This window comes from Poromitra crassiceps (assembly GCF_964638095.1).
Source record: "Poromitra crassiceps genome assembly, chromosome: 1".
Taxonomy (NCBI): domain Eukaryota; kingdom Metazoa; phylum Chordata; class Actinopteri; order Beryciformes; family Melamphaidae; genus Poromitra; species Poromitra crassiceps.
Genome location: NC_139623.1, coordinates 71,497,511 through 71,514,886, shown reverse-complemented (window position 1 = coordinate 71,514,886; position 17,376 = coordinate 71,497,511). Strand labels below are relative to the sequence as shown.

The 17,376-nt window shown below is 45.9% G+C and overlaps 1 protein-coding gene across 2 annotated transcripts in view; it reads left to right on the top strand.

The window, feature by feature from the left end:
* The window catches only part of nf2b (NF2, moesin-ezrin-radixin like (MERLIN) tumor suppressor b), an 85,931-nt gene that overhangs the window by 56,003 nt on the left and 12,552 nt on the right, over nucleotides 1-17,376 (top strand). The window contains exons 13-14 of one of the 2 annotated variants that reach the window (XM_083649229.1): nucleotides 8,955-9,172; nucleotides 17,200-17,302. In XM_083649229.1, coding sequence (XP_083505355.1) covers nucleotides 8,955-9,172; nucleotides 17,200-17,302 — 321 coding nt within the window. Of the gene's footprint in view, nucleotides 1-8,954; nucleotides 9,173-17,199; nucleotides 17,326-17,376 lie in introns of both variants that reach the window. The other variant, XM_083649230.1, reaches the window with a different exon arrangement.

Below are 17,376 nucleotides of genomic sequence, written 5' to 3'. Positions count from 1 at the left end.
CATGGGCTGACTGATGTTTAAGCAGAATGCAGGGATAATGGGTTGTGCAAATTGTCAGGACGTGGGCTGACTGAGGTTAAGCAATGGCAAGGACACTTATGGGGTTATATGCAAATTCCCCGCCATGGGCACCAAACGGGGATTGGGAGAGAAGACCACCACCAATGAAATGCATTAATACTTCCTACCAATCATGGAAGGAGGCATATTTGGGCTGATAATATAGCAGCTTGCTCTGGATGGATGTAGGACGCATAGGCTGATGAAGACAGCAGCCCAGTTGTTGAAGGGAGGACCCCCCCAAAAGAAAAAAGGTCAGCGATGACCTGCATTTTTAAGGTCAGTAATGACCAAGGTCGCAACAACCTGCATGAGCATAGCCAGCAATGGCTTAAAGATGCAATATTTAACCTTTAGCATTATATTATTATAGCATGAAAATGTCTAAAAATGGGTAGACATAATGTTATATTCTTTAGTTGTGCACTTACTTAATCCCAAATTGTATGAGGCAAAGATTGGCTTGATATTTTTCTCATAGTTTTCCTATCTATCTGTTCTATTCCTAATAGATGCACGTTCTGATTTGTGCATTTTGACATTTGGAATATTAAAGGTGGGCTGACCATTGTTAATAAGTACGTTTTCCCCTTGGATTTGACTTTAAGTTGCGTGTCTATGTCTATTATGGGCCTTTTTCATTTGTTTTGACAGTCGTGTACTGTCACTTTGGGAGAGTTGCACCCGCACCCTCGGCTGAGCTGTTGTACGGTGGATTTAGTTCAGTTGAGGCAGAGACTGGCTGTGGAGACACACGGTTTTCGTGCCATGTCCTTTTTGATTAGTTTTGACGTCCAGCAGGAGGGGGAGCAGTGAATGTGCTGCATCTGTGAAAAGTTTTAAGTCGTCGGCAGATGAGACGATTTCGTCATAGAAAAATGAGATTCCGTTCCAATTTTCTAAGAGGTGTGCCCAGAATTTGAGATCGGCTCGGCCTCCCTCATTGAGGGTAACTGAGTCAAGGAGGCTGGGGACTGAAGATGCTAAATCGAGCAGCCTGGAAATGAATGACCTCCCTTGGGGAATAATGTGCATGGCAAAATTCAGGTGGCCGAGCAGAGACAGAAGGTCTCGTTTTGAAATGTGGCTGGCTGCTGAATAGGACTGGGCTATTTCGTGGATGCGAGACAATTTCTCGAGGGGGAGGGAGCTTGCATAAGCTTGGTGTCAAGATTAATGCCCAGGAATTCGAGAGATGATGAGGGCCTGGAGGTTTTTTCCCCAGCTAGAGGGACGCCTTTGACATGGAACTGGAAAACTGGATTCGCCCTGGAAAGCTCTGAATTGAGGCAGGAACTATGGCGACTCTCGTGCACTGTTTGGATGAGGCAAGGTGCTCTGCTGAAGCCACTGTGCTGTGACCGGGGATATGCTTTGCTGAAGCCACTGTGCTGTGACCGGGGGTATGCTTTGCTGAAGCCACTGTGCTATGACCGGGGATAAGTCAAGTCAAGTTTATTTGTATAGCACATTTCATACGCAGAGGCAATTCAAAGTGCTTCACATAAAATGGTTGACAAGAAAAGAAAAGAAGAGAGTAAAACGGACATTTAGATATTTGGATAGGCTTTGGATAAGTTTTGCTGAAGCCACTGTGCTGTGACCAGGGAGGAGCTCTGCTGAAGCCACTGTGCTGTGACCAGGGATATGCTTTGCTGAAGCCACTGTGCTGTGACCAGGGAGGAGCTCTGCTGAAGCCACTGTGCTGTGACCAGGGATATGCTCTGCTGAATCTACTGCGCCATGACCGGGGAATGAGCTCTGCTGACCTGACAAGTTATGCATAACAGAAAGCCGGGTGATGCTGCACTGCATAATCCCAAAATCCCCCAAATGTACGATAATTTCATCATTTTGTGACACTTAGACGAATCCTACGTCTATCACTCTATCTGTTTATACCAGAGGTTCTCAAATGTTTTTCAGCCAAGGACCCCTTACAAGATAGAAAATATACCGGGGACCCCCTCATTCTGATTTGTGATTTTGGGCTAAGCTTAATTGTTTCCACGGTAACGTGCTTGATTTTTAAATTGATAGGTTTGTTAGATTAGAATGTAATCCATGAACCATTTTAGATTTAAAGCATAAAATATTTTCTTTGAACTATGAAGCTTTTGCACACAAAAAAAGTTGTTATTTTTTATTTTCCTGAAAACTTTTTGCGGACCTGCTGGCAAAGTGCCACGGACCCCTGGGGGTCCCCGGACCCCCATTTGAGAACCACTGGTTTATACAATCATCTCTTCAAACAACGTATTTGCAGCCAATACGTGCAGGGTGTTTTGTTGTTGTTGCAACGCAGGCTGAGATCACAGTGTTGAAAAATCATGCCAAGTCCAAGCCTGTGGTCAGCCGCAGCCCCCCCCCCGATATAGGCGCGCCAAGGCGCGCCGCGCTGGGGAGGGGGCGTACGATAATTTCACTCCAAAAACGATAATTTTGACCCTCTGGTACGATAATTCAACATTTGCCATCTGGCAACACTGACAACGCTAAACCAGCCACGCGCATGCGCAGTATAGCATGGAAGGCCGGTGGCTAGCCAGGTAGCTAGCGCGCTACTCAGCATAGGCCGGAAAAAGTTTACAAGGGTTATACTTTATCTAAATGACTGGGATTGGATCGATGGATTGGATGCATAAGAGAGGAAACATGCTATGAAAAGAAAAGGTTGACTGGAAACTGGGACTAGAGGCATGTTGTTAAAAACCCGATTGGACACGGGAGAGGGATGTGGCCGCGGGCAACGGGGACAGAGTTGCTCAGGGATTGGCACCCGGCCTGAAATGAGTGCAGCAGCATTGCCGCAACGTTGACTGAAACCAGGGACTAAATGCATGTTTGATAATACCCGATTGGACACGGGAGAGGGAAGCGGCCGTATGCAACAGGGCAGAGTTGCTCAGGGATTGGCACCCGGCCTGCAATGAGTGCGGCGCACACACCTGGATTTGAAGCGGGGCTGGCTGGGCTGATATCACGGAAGAGATGCCGGCTGAAAAGGGGGGATACAAGCCTGAAACCTGGGGCGGTGCTGATTGGGCTGCTGCTGTGGGGAGCATGGGGCTCCCGAGCGTCCTCAGCCGGGCATCGATGAGGGACCCGACCAGTGATGAAATCGTTGCGATCAGGGGATCTTGGCTCTTTTGCCGCGGCCACGGCCTCCGGAGTGCTATGCGGACTGAGATCCGGGCGAGACGACTTGGACCTCTGTGGCGCTGGATCTCCTTTTGCGGCTGCGGCCCCTGGTGAGAGGAGCGTCCCTTGTGACGCCGAAGATGAAGCCTGGGGATTGGAGATTTGCCCGGGGCTGGCCGGGGCGTTGATCGTGCTCTGGAGGAAGGCGTCCACGGCAGAGTTGACCCTTTGCTGCTCGTCTTCAGACTCAGACATGATGATGGACTGAATGAAGCTTTTTGCTCTGGAGATGCTGGATGAATGCGTGATGCTGACACAAGGTGAGTGATGACTGCACAAGTGTGATTTAAGCTGTGGTGATGGGGGCTTTATATAGTACCAGGAGAAGGGCATTTATGATGTCATAACTGATGTCATTTATGATGTCATAACTGATGTCATTTGGGCAACTGACGTCACACTGCAAAGGTGACGTCATGGAGAAGGTGACGTCGGAGATGGTGACGTCATTTAGTGACGTCATTTGGGCTGAGGGGTATGACAGCATGGGGTGCTCTATTAATGCCTTATTTGGTCTTCCATGATTGAAATTCAGTCTACGACTACACTTTTATGAATACTTTTTGCACTCATGATTATTATTATTATTTTTCTCCTGCTTCTTTTTATTATTAGACATTACATTACATTACGGCATTTGGCAGACGCTTTTATTCAAATCGACTTACAATATCAGAACTTACAATATCACATTTTAGTCTAACACTAACGCTAGTCTAACACTAACGCTAGTCTAATTTCAAGCACATTCACTGACTCTAGCTAATATTTTCTGATGTAGTGACGTGGTGTAGTTCTGTGCAGCCTGCGTGCCCCACCCCCCTCTCCCCCCCTGAGCTGCAAACTCCTCCCCACACGCACCCAGTCTATTTTCGGAGCCTCCGTTTTTGCGCCGGGCGGCTGACGGCGGCTCCCGGGCGGATCCCAGCGCGACAAGGAAATGCCAAACGGGACTGCAGGAAAAGGTTTGGCCGTTCGGCGTCGGGTGCTGCCTTTCTGGCGGGTAATCGTGTGGAGAAACTATATGCAGACAGATAGACAGAGGCAGAGGAGCTCAGTTGTGGGCGCGGATCGCAGCCAACTGTCAGCTGCAGACAGAGCAATCTATATGGCTCTGGCTGCAGCATGCATCGGTTTCTCTTTGATCACGGCTTTCTCCTGCACAAAGTAAAGGATCTGAGCGCCAAGGTTTTAAGGTGGCGCAGCTGCCGTGTAGATTTTTAAGGTGGCGCCGTGTGATCCCTTGAAGGGATTCATGCTCACTGGCTGGGTACGACCTTAAACAGCAGAATTATGGAATAATATGAATTATGATATTGGGACGTCCACAGACGTCCCTGGCACTTCTCGTCACTTTTTTTTAGGACGTCCACAGACGTCCTTGGCACTCAATGTGAGATTATTACCTGTCTGCTCAGGTCAGACCACTAGTATTATGGTGCAACCAAAAATATGAAGCAAAGTGGAAAAGCCTTGAATTCTCCCTATCAGAGATACCAATTCAATCAATCCTGGGCTGTCCTGACAGGATGAAAGAATTATCTGGATTACATAATCAATGTGTTAATTTTTCCATTAAGATATGGATGGAGGTGGTCAGGCGATTCCAGCTCCAGAGAGAGATAAGAGTGCTGGCCTGGCCGGCTTTCAACCCACACTTCCTACCGGCGGCAAACGATCATGGATACAGACAGTGGACTAAATGTGGCATTACAGCCCTTTGTAGAATTATGTCAAATGGGGAAATGGATAGTTTTGAGAACCTAAGCCGATCTTTTGAACTTAACAAACAGGACTTTTATAGATACTTACAGATTCGTCATTATTTTCTGAAGGAGGTTAGAGGGCCCGAACCTGTAATTCTCTCACGATTGATCCACACTTTTATAGAAGCTTATAACGGGGAAGATACAAGAAGAATTGTTGGAAAACTGTATAGCGCCATTACATCAATGAATAAAAATTCAACGGATTATGTTAGACAGCGCTGGGAAAAGGATTTGAGTGTGGAAGTACCGGAGGAGGTGTGGCTCCAGGCTTGGGAGGCTCATTGCTCTGTCACTAACTCACTGACCTGGAGGGACTTTGGCTGGAAGAGCCTGATTCACTTTTTTTTAACACCAAAACAAAAATCAAAATTCACTGGATCTCAGCATCATTGCTGGCGGGAGTGTGGGTCAACACAGGCGGGCCATGCTCATATATTTTGGCTCTGCCCAAATATCCAACCCTTTTGGGAAGACATGAGAGTTTTGATTTCTAAAATAATGGGTTTCGATTTTGAGATGTCCTTTTTCACACTGTACTTCGGAATCATGCCTGATGGTTTATGTAAAAGTGACTCCTATCTCCTGAAAATACTATTGGTTGCATGTAAAAAAGCTATCACCAGGTGTTGGCTCCAGAGAAGCCCTCCTACTGCTGGACTTTTCATAGGAATCGTCAACCATATACATCTTATGGAAAAGATGACATTCACTCTCCAGAAAGACAAGGGGGAAAACCTCTGGATAAAGTGGGACTGTTACCTGCAGGAATCTGAGACTGACTAGGGTTCTCTATTTTTTATTTTTATTATTTAATTGTATCTCTCGCTGTGTCCTCTCGTTCCATCCAGCATTCTTTTTTCTCTCTCTGCTACACTTGAAATAACAAAGTTACCAATATATGAAGATCTGCACCTGGAATACCTCTCTCAAAAAAAGACCTCATGTTCGCTGCCTCATTTGTACTTGTATTTTTGTTTTTGTTTCTATTTGTGTATACCTGTCTGTCTTTGTCTATTTTGAAAACTGACAAAATAAAGAGTTACAAAGAGAGATCATGCCAAACTCCGATCTCTTGTTATTTTCTAATACATTTTTTACATCAAAAGTCCCACAATTACATGTGTTTTTGTTACCGAGGAAAGCAGCAGCAGCAGCATCGCCTTTTAAAGTTTTAGATCACACTCTCTCTCTTCCCCCTCCCTTCTTCCTTCTTCTCTCACTGCCCAGGCGCAGTGTCAGGCCAGTAAAACAAAATGGAAACTTCCGGGTAAAAATTTCAAACTAATGTCATTTAACACGTTGAGTGCCAAGGACGAGATATCTCGGCTTACATAATCCAACCGTTGAGTGCCAAGGACGAGATATCTCGGCTTACATAAACATTTTTTTTTTTTGACGGTGGGACATTGATCAACCCCTTTTACGTCTCCTACACCAGAATTGGAGGTATTGAATGTGTATAATCTATTTTACCGACCCACTGAGTGTCGACATGTCTCTCCACAGTAGAAAGAGGCGACCCAAAACTGGACGGAAAAGCGCGAGGAAGCCGTTCTCATACTGTAAAATTAATGGCGAAAACGCTTTCACTTTCGCGCTGATGCACAGCGGTGGCAACGGTGGGGGGTTGCAAGAATAGATTGGATGCACACTTTGAAACACGCAGCATAAATATGACCAGAATCGCATCAAAGCTCTCAACCAAAACTCCACGAAACGAGCGAGTCCACCCAGACTTCCTCAAACAGCGGCCGCTCAAACAGGCAGCAGCCAGGCAGCAGCAACTTCGTTGTGACACGCCCGCTGGAGAGCCAGGGAGGCAGGAGGAGAACACACACGGAGGGAGGAGTTGGAAGCAGAGGGGGGTTTCCTGCTGTTATGGAGGAAATTACTGTTCAAAACTATTGTTTAGATGTCTGACTCTTACTGATGCCAAAAATGAATGGTTAAAGTGACTGTTCTATCGAATTTCACAAAAAGCCGTTTATCTCTGAATAATTTTTCTGACGCTGAAACCATGCTGTATTCAACTGCTAATGCTTACATAACTACTAACTCTACAAACTAACTCTTTTAGACAGAGAAAGCACACATTCTATTAGTTCTTTTTAGATGATTGGTGTTCACGAAGTCTTAACAGAAAAGAATCCTCGGCTCTTGTAAAATGAGCCAGAATCCTCAAAAAAAAAAACTGGCAGAACCTACCTACAGCATTGAAAAAAGGGCTCGCAGTCAATGTGTTAAACAAGTAAATAGCCTCACCCGCACACCTCACTCCATCCGTTGGAGGAGAAAAGGGTGTTTCAGCAAACGAAGCAGCACACATTGTATCGAAATGCTCGTTTTGATGTTAAGATTAGTGCTGCACGATTTGGGGGAAAGGTGCGATTAGCGATTATGGTGCACAATATTGCGATTTGCGATTGTGATTGCGATATAATAAACAAATGGTATCTAGGGATGTGCGGGCATGAGTTTTTGACGGTATGATAACCTTGGACAAAAATACCACGGTTTCACATATCACAGACTAAAATACATGAAATATGTTACAATTTAAAATATATTAAAAATAAACAAATAAAACAATTTGAAATAAAATTATCTTTACAAAAAAATAAAACATTTTGAGATATTTGCCTGTCCCAAACATGTAAAAAAGAAACACCAGACAAATAGAAACTGCACTGTGTTACAGCACATAGAAGATGGCTCAGCAAAGTTGCAAAGTTAGTTACATGTCTGTCCAGTAATACTAATGATACTTATTGTTTATTTATTTTGTAGCAACAGATGGCCTTAAACGCCACACTCACGTGACGCTTCTTGAGAGAGAGGTGAGGTAACGTGCATCTGCAGACTTTAACGAGGGACCATGAAGGCATCATGTGACAGGCTAGTTAGCTAGTCTGGAGGTGATGCTGCCAGTGCTGGCCTGGTGCTGGCAGCTGCGACAGTGTTTTGCTGCTATCAACCTTGTTAATCTCGTTATATTCTTCATCACAGCGGGTCATCCCCACTGTGCACTTAATTGTGCACGAGTTCTGCATAAGCACCTGCAGCTCTCTCCTTATTTTACTGACGTTCTCACTAATCACACGGCTGTTTACATGCGTTTCTGAACAGGCTAGCTAGTTATTAGCATAGCTTGCTGTTAGCGATCATGGATGTTCTCTCTCGCCCTCTCGCCCGCTAGTGTTGATGCCCAGTGTGATGGCAGAGAAACGTGTGTTTGCTGCATCACGTGTAACGTTAGTTTAGAGGAGGCTCACACACACACACACACTCAAAAAGACGTGAAAAAAAAAAAAAAATCGCACACTTTTGCGGTTATGTAATCGCACGTGCTGACATCGCGATTGCGATTGCGATTTGATTAATCGTGCAGCACTAGTTAAGATTACATAATTGATAAACTGTGGCTGTAAGCATTACTCAAAATGTTAACATTAAAACAAGGGTTTTATTTTGAAAGAGCTAAAGCGGACGACCTACTTACATTCTGGCTGACGCAGTCTATGCGCCTGGGCTGTGTGGGGTGCACTCGTGCATGAGAGATGCTTTTTTTCTCTGCATAATATTCCGTCATGTAAAGTAATTAACTGTTAAGAAGTCGAATTATAGCCTGTGGGAATCACTGAATCTCACTGACTCACGCTGGAAAAGGGGCGGCAAATCAATAGGAGGAGAAGCAGGGTCGGAAAATAATGCGTTGGACCACCGCCAAGATTTATATCGCCATGGCGTGCAGAGCCGTCGCGTAAAAACCCACCTCACTTGCAGGGTCGCTCTATCGGCTAAACGGCCCGGCTTGGCAACTTTTAGACTGAAGAAAATGCCACTAGTTTGTGGATATTAGTGGGATTTTCCACCAGTCTAAAAGGGGCTTAAAAGGTGTTTTTCTTTACGTTGTGTTTTGTCCAGCTGCGATCTGAGGAGACAGCAGACCTGCTGGCGGAGAAGGCCCAGATTGCTGAGGAGGAGGCCAAGCTGCTGGCCCACAAGGCAGCAGATGCTGAACAAGAGAGGCAGAGGTTAGAGGTCACCGCCATGAAGTCCAAGGAGGAGAAACGGCTGATGGAGCAGAAGATGAGGGAGGCAGAGCAGCTGGCCGTTAAACTGGTGGAGCAGTCTGAGAGGAGGTCAGCAATCCCTCTTGGCTGGGTTTCTGTTTCAGCTAATTGACGCTCCAAACAAAGTCATGATAATTCTCTTATTTTTGATATAATGTTGTGTTATGTTATAATGTTGGATTTGTTTCCAATAGACATTACACCCACACAAAAAACAGTGAAGTACCATTGACAACAGTATTGTAAAAAATGTTTGTGTGTTCCAAACCCACATAGTCTCTTCTTCTTAGGAGCTGGTGGTGAAGCAGCCATCTGCTGTTTAGGAGAAAGTTTTGTGTTTTGATTCATCATTTCCTGTGCATGGAGAGGGAAAACGTATAAATAGGCCAAACTATCGTATCTTCATTAGGGGGGATGAGATGCTCTTCTGTTGCAGCTCCACTTTGTGATCTAGGCTGATGCAGATGTATTTTTCTATATAAAGATCTTAGCTGGTACAGCTTTAAAATATTGTATACCATATTTTGGTGTGATGTTGGTGTGAAGATGCTGTGAAACCCAGCTATGGATGAGGTTGTCTTACACACACACACATACAGTGCTCAAAATGACTATTTGATCGCTTGCAGATTTTGTACGGTCTATAATTTTAATGGTGAGTTCATTTGAACAGTGAGAGACAGAATATCAAAGAAAAAATCTAGAAAATCACGTTATATAAAAGATAGAAATTGATTTGCATTTGATTGTGTGAATTAAGTATTTGATCCCCTAGCAAAACATGACTAAGGGCGTTTTCACACTGGAACGTTTTAAGTCGACTTAACTTGAGTTTTGGGGCCGAACACGGCGTGACTGGGTCAGTGGGAACATGCCACTCGCCCTCGTAGTCGACGTAACTCACTCGCTCTCGCTCCAGCTGGAGAGGGTGGTTTCGGAGCGGCTTGCGTCGCCCTGTAATGCGGCGCGAGTGATGTGTGAATGCGCGCCGACTTCAGCTCGTCCTAAATTCCAGATACTCCGCCTTTTTTGAGCTAGACAGGCACCCGTAAGTTCACAAACATTGAATAAACAGTTATTGGACAAATTACCACCAAGGGCATAGCAAGCCTGGCGTTACAAACGTTAATGTTTACAACTTACCTGACTGTTCGCCGATAATATCTGCGTATGGTGAGGGCTTCACGGTTCAACAGAATCAATCTGCGCCTTGTCCTGCTTTGTCTGGAGATTCGCATCCGCCGCCTCCAGTACATGAAAACATTGTTTTCCAGATGCAGCCGTGCCTCGTTTTCAAATTCAACACTTTCCCGATATTGAAAGAGACAAACGATGTAAAATGCAAAAAGCAGCATCAAGAGCAAACGGCGTTGCTGTTCATTCTCCATCGTTCAGTTCTGTTTACATCCGGGCTTATTTTCCAGGGTGGAATTACGCTATACGCGTCTACTTCCATCTGGTTGGCATGGATACATGACGCTCCACTCTGTAGAACGACGGCCTGGGCGCGGTGATAAAAAGCTTATGTGAAACGGAGCCGCTCTATTTGAAAATTGAAACATTATATACTTTTCACTGTTGCGGCAGCGCCTGGCTCGACACAAATATGTGTGAAAACGCCCTCAGTGCTTAGTGGAGAAACCCTTGTTGGTGAGCACAGAGGTCAGATATTTCTTGTAGTTGGTCACCAGGAGCCGAGTGCACCAGCTGGGCGTAAAAAAGTAGGTCTTAACTCTTACGCCGGTCTTAGCTACGCCCGACGTTGTGATTTGAATTTACACCGAGTGCACCAAGCCTGACTTACCATGGTCGTAGCTGCGCCCGGTCTTTAGGCTGCGGACGTGCGCGTTCACGTGAATACGTGCTTGTTGCCAAGCAGCACACTTCTCTCAGACGAGCTCGAGACAGCTGACAGACAGCTCCAACTCAGCTCAAACTTATAGAGTTGTATTCAAAGCATAGAAACGTTCTCACAGCTACATTTAACAGCACCAACACAAACAAACAGAAACAAGATGCATGGAATTTGATCACAAGTGCAATCAGTACTGAATGCGATGGCAGACTGCGCACTGCGGGCAGTTGACGAAGTCAGGAAGAAATGGAAAGATCTTCCGAATCATCAGCTTTTAAAAACCCGCCGACGAGCGGAGGTCCTGCGCCCAAAACGTCTATTTACAGCACATATCGATCGATATTTTTGGAGACGATTCTCCCGCATCACAGGACTGAACGGCACTGACAGCACAGAGCTGTCAGTCCCGACAGCGCAGATCAAGATGACACAGCTGTCAGTGAGTACGCCTTGGGTGTAACTTTTACGCCTGCTCCATACCAGACGTGAAAGTTACACCCAGGCACAGCGCATACAGGCCTTAAGACTACATGTTGCACTAGTCATAAAATTAAGTTAGTCGTAACTTTGAGTTCTACGTCGGACGTAGCATTACACCTAGGCGTACGCCCAGCTGGTGCACTCGGCTCCTGGTTTGCACACATCTCAGGAGGGATTTTGGTGCAGATCGTCTCCAAATCCTTAAGGTTTCAAAGCTGTCGCTTGGCATCTCAAAGCTTCAGCTCCCTCCACAGATGTTCTATGGGATTGAGGTCTGGAGACTGGTAGGGCTGGCACGGATCACGGATAATCCGTGACCCGTACGGATCAGCCCCCACGGTTCGGAACGCGGTTCGGAACGTCAATGGTCCGCGGACCCCCCCCCCCCCCCCCCCCCCCTTTCGTTTCATTTAACGTTTAACGTTAGTGTATGAGAACGCCCAGCGCAGCCAGACACAGACAGGCATAATCATGGCAAGCACAAGTGAGCTTCCTCATCCCTTGTCGCTGCTGTAAAGTATGTCTGAAGGCTGTGGCTAGTGGCTACTAAAGACAGCGTCACACAAACTTATTTCAACACCTCTGAAAAAGCACAGGAATGCGATCAGCGTGTTGCGCGCTGAACAAGATAACGAGAGCCACAACACACACACACACACGCGCGCGCGCGCACACGTTTCACAAACACATTATCACCGGACGGTGAAATGTTGCCTTAGGACACATAACAACAAAACAACACGTGGGGCCACTGAGTAGCTTAACGTAGCATCAACGTTATATTTCCAGACTGACCTGGGGTCTGGTCTGTAGGTCTGTACCCGTGTCATGTGACTGGTGCAAGCAACAGCCACAAAGTTAGGCATAGCAGTGCCACCTAAAACAGGAAGTTGGGTCGTTCTGCCTTCAGAGTAAAAGCATACATTGTGTCACTTATGAGAAAAAAATATTTTTTGAGCTGTGCAGGGCAACAAATGGTTAGAGAATTATAATAGTATTAAAAAAATCTAATCAAAAATCTAATTTTGAGAGAAAAAATCGGATATATATATTTTTTTGCTGATCCGAAAAATCCGTGATCCGTGGCTCAAAATCCGTCACGCGATCCGATCCGTGGGTTTTCTGATCCGTGCCAGCCCTAGAGACTGGCTAGGCCACTCCATGGCCTTAATGTGCTTCTTCTTGAGCCACTCCTTTGTTGCCTTGGCCGTTTGTTTTGGGTCATTGCCGTGCTGGAAGACCCATCCACGACCCATTTTCAGTGTCCTGGCTGAGGTTGTCGCCAAAGATTTCACGTTACATGGCCCCGTCCATCCTCGCCTCGATGCAGTGAAGTCATCCTGTCTCCTTAGCAGAGAAACACCCCCAAAGCAAATGTTTCCACCTCCATGCTTGACAGTGGGGATGGTGTTCTTGGGGTTATAGTCGGTATTTCTCTTCCTCCAAACATGGCGAGTCGAGTTGATGCCAAATACCTCGATTTTGGTCTCATCTGACCACATCACCTTCTCCCAAGCCTTCTCTGAATCATTCAGGTGTTGATTGGCAAACTTCAGACGGGCCTGTGCATGTGCCTTCTTGAGCAGGGGGACCTTGCGGCAGAGTCCTGCGCGGGTCTGATTTTCAACACCCAGCTCCGCCCGGCCCCGCGACGTGCAGTACCGACCCCGCTCCGCGAACCCACACATATGATCAATCAGTACCGCAACCCACCCCGCCCCGCAGACTTGAGGCCCGCGCCCCGATCCGGAACCGCATATATATAATAACCGTTAATCTGCAGTGCAAACATTTTGTAGTGACCCTAACGAAACTGCCACCGTTTCACACGGGAGGCGAACAGCAGTCTTTCTGGCCGAGACTCGTCAGCTGATGATGTACGTTAATTAGCTTTTAGCAGCTGCTAGCTGACTAACCAGCTGGATAGCTCTGCTGTCAGACACAGACAGTTACAGCAAGCAAAGTGACTTACCAGCTATTTCCAATATGTCCGGTATAATCCATACTGCCTTTATGATTGCTGTTGCAGGAACGTAAATCCACGTTGGGATGAGACCTCTCCACTTTCACGGTATCCATCCATGACATGTTGTTGCCTGTTGCTATGAAAACAGCCAGTTTGTATGTTTGACTGTAGTGGAGGCTAACGTTAGCCTAACTAGATTATCTGTCCGACTCCTATTGTCTCCAATCAATCACCTTGACCACGCAGCTGAGTTTTGAATGTTTTGTGCAGTCATAGCGTCACACAATGCACGGTATGCGCATACTTGAAACGATGCCGGTTATGTAAACAAAGCGGAAAACATGCGTCAGAAACTTTTCTCCTCTTCCAGTCAGACCAGCTGCCAGACACCCCCCCTGCCAGACACACCCCCTGCCAGACACACACCCCCTGCCAGACACCCCCCCCCCTGCCAGACACACCCCCTGCCTCAGTCTGAGTGCAACAGAAAAACATACATGGCTCATACGTTGTCGTTGTTCCACCCGCCCCCCGTCCGCATTTAGTTCATTTTTACCCACCGCCCGACCCACCAGGGCCCCGCGGAACCCCGACCCGGTGCAGGACTCTGCCTTGCGGGCGCTGCAGGATTTGAATACATTACTGTTACCAATGGTTTTCTTGGTGACTGTGGTCCCAGCTGCCTTGAGATCGTTAACAAGTTCCTCCCAAGGTAGTTCTGGCCTGATCCCTCACCTTTCTCATGATCATCGAGACCCCACGAGGCGAGATCTTGCATGGAGCCCCAGACCGAGGACGATTGATGGTCATTTTGTGTTTCTTCCATTTTCGAATAATCACACCAATAGTTGTCTCCTTCTCACCAAGCTGCTTGCCGATGGTCTTGTAGCCCATTCCAGCCTTGTGCAGGTCTACAATCTTGTCCCTGACGTCCTTAGACGGCACTTTGGTCTTGCCCATGGTGGAGAGTTTGGAATCTGATTGATTGATTCTGTGGACAGTAGGGGTGGGGGGAAAAATCGATACACCATAGTATCGCGATATTTTGCCTGACGATATTGTATCGATATTTGGACGCCAAGTATCGATATAAAAAAAAAAAAAAAAAATTGCAGGCCATGCCAGGTCACCGGGCATCTGCCCGAAGTGCCCGATGTTGCAGTCCGCGCCTGCAGTGGCGTATTGAGTCCAGAGAAGCTTAATAATGTAGCATACGTGTGGGGCAAAAACAAAACAAAACAAAAAAACACTGCATGTTTTACTTCTGGTGAGGTCAAGGAAAAGGTAGGAAAAGGAGTTAGACAATATCTCGAAATATCGCAATATTCAATATATTGCAATATCGGCGATATCGCAATACTATCGGGGCGGCTGTAGCTCAGGAGGTAGAGCGGGTCGTCCACTAATCACTTTGGATAAAAGAGGTCAGTGGTTCGATTCCCGGCTCCTCCAGTCTGCATGTCGAAGTGTCCTTGGGCAAGATACTGAACCCCAAATTGCTCCCGTTGGTGTGCCAGCACCCTGCGTGGTAACCTGCCGCCATCGGTGTATGAATGGGTGAATGTACCTACTGACTGTAAAGCGCTTTGGATGAAAGCGCTGTATAAATGCAGGCCATTTACCATTTATCGTATCGTGACTCAAGTATCGTTTTAGTATCGTATCGTGGGCATCTGGTGATTCCCACCCCTAGTGGACAGGTGTCTTGCAAAGTGGACCAAAATCCCTCCTGAGATGTGCGCAAACCTGGTGATCAACTACAAGAAAACAAAACTTATTTCACACAATCAAATGCAAATCCATTTCTATCTTTTATATAATGTGATTTTATGGGTTTTCTCTTTGATATTCTCTCTCACTGCTAAAATAAACCCACCATTCAAATTATAGATCGTTCATTAATTGTCAGTGGGCAAACTTACAAAATCTGCAAGGGATCAAATCCTAATTTTGTGCACTGTACATACGTACGCACATATATACATACATACATAGATCTTGTACTATAGGCGCTGCACACATGACTTTTAGGACAGCAGATGTAGTCATTAGGGAGACTGTCCCATGACAACAAGTGTCTGCCCTGCTGAAGCGCCCTCAAGACACCAAACTAGGGCTGCACGATATGAGGAAAAGCTGCGATGTGCGATAACACTGTTCAATACTGCGATGACAATATGACCTGCGATAAATAAAAAAATGCTATAAACAAAAATATTAATGGGTAGGGGTGCTCCGATCCGGCTAAGCCACGATCCGATCCGATTCCGATTCCTGGGGTCACGATCCGATTCCAGAATCGATTCTCGATTCCAACGATTCTCGATTCTAGAATCTAGAATCGATTCTCAATTACCGGTATGTAGTTTTATATTGCAATAACCAGACAATTGGACTCGAGTCATAGGGACTCGGACTCGAGTCGACTCGAGTCGCAAATTTGACGACTTCCGACTCGACTCGGACTCGGAAGGTAAATACTTGAAACTCGACTCGGACTTGGAAGAAAATGACTCGAAACTCGACTCGGACTTAGAAAGCGTCGGAAGATCTTTCCATTTCTTCCTGACTTCGTCAACTGCCCGCAGTGCGCAGTCTGCCATCGCATTCAGTACTGATTGCACTTGTGATCAAATTCCATGCATCTTGTTTCTGTGTGTTTGTGTTGGCGCTGTTAAATTGAGCTGTGAGAACGTTTCTATGCTTTGAATACAACTCTATAAGTTTGAGCTGAGTTGGAGCTGTCTGTCAGCTGTCTCGAGCTCGTCTAAGAGAAGTGTGTTGCTTGGCAACAAGCACGTATTCACGTGAACGCGCACGTCCGCAGCCTAAATAATCTCTGCCTTGTCATTTTTTCTAACCTGTGACTCGACTTGACATAACCTGTGACTCGACTCGACTTGGGAGGGACTTGAATTGACAATCTTTGACGCGACTTGACTTGACATAACCTATGACTCGACTCGAGACTTGACTTGAAATAACATTGTGACTTGACTTGACTTGACTTGCCGACAAAAGGAAAGACTTGGGACTTGCTTGAGACTCGGGACCAATTGACTTGAGACTCGCTTGGGACTCGGATCAGAGGGACTTGGACAATTGTCTGGCAATAACACACAAAGGTAAATCTAAGACAAGAAATGACAAATGTATTAATGCTGAACTTCAAATTCAACTTCTGAAGTATTACAGTGAGGGCCTAAATTCATTTTGCAATACGAGTGTCTTAATTTAAGCATAAGTGGCACGAGATTCTCAAAGCTTGGGTCATACGAACAAAAATGCACTCTTGAAGCTAAAAAAAATCCAAAACCAACAAGTTAATTATTTACATTTTTACTTCAATGTAGAACAGTCATTTGTTACACATGAGATTACTTTTAGCCTTTTAGTCATAATGATTATTGAAAGATATTCCATATTCCAGACTGAAATGTTATAACAGAAGTGGAGTATTGGCCAGTATGACATGAACATTTGGACACTTATTCAGCCGGTATCTTGCATGTTGCGTTCATGTGCACTGTAAAAAAAAAAAAAAAACATGCGATAACACGTGACTTTTGCGATGTGTTCATCGCGCATTTTCATATCGCGATGACGATGAAAATACTATAAATCGTGCAGCCCTACACCAAACCCCCTGCAAGCTCTAGGAGTGCAGTTATTTGTCTATTTAAAGTATCACAAATAGCTTCAAAAGTACATATGTTGTTAATAATACTCCTTAATAGTAGTAGTTATAGCACTACTACTGTGTTCCCTTGACCTTAAACACACTTCTGGTTCCAGGTCAAAGGAGGCAGATCACCTGAAGCAGGACCTGACGGAGGCGAAGGACGCCGAGCGGAGAGCCAAACAGAAGCTGCTGGAGATCACCAAAACCACGTACCCAGTACGCACCAGTGACGTCCTGTGGTGATGATGATGATAGCGCTTGTTGTGTGCTCTTTGTGTTGTCCCTGATGT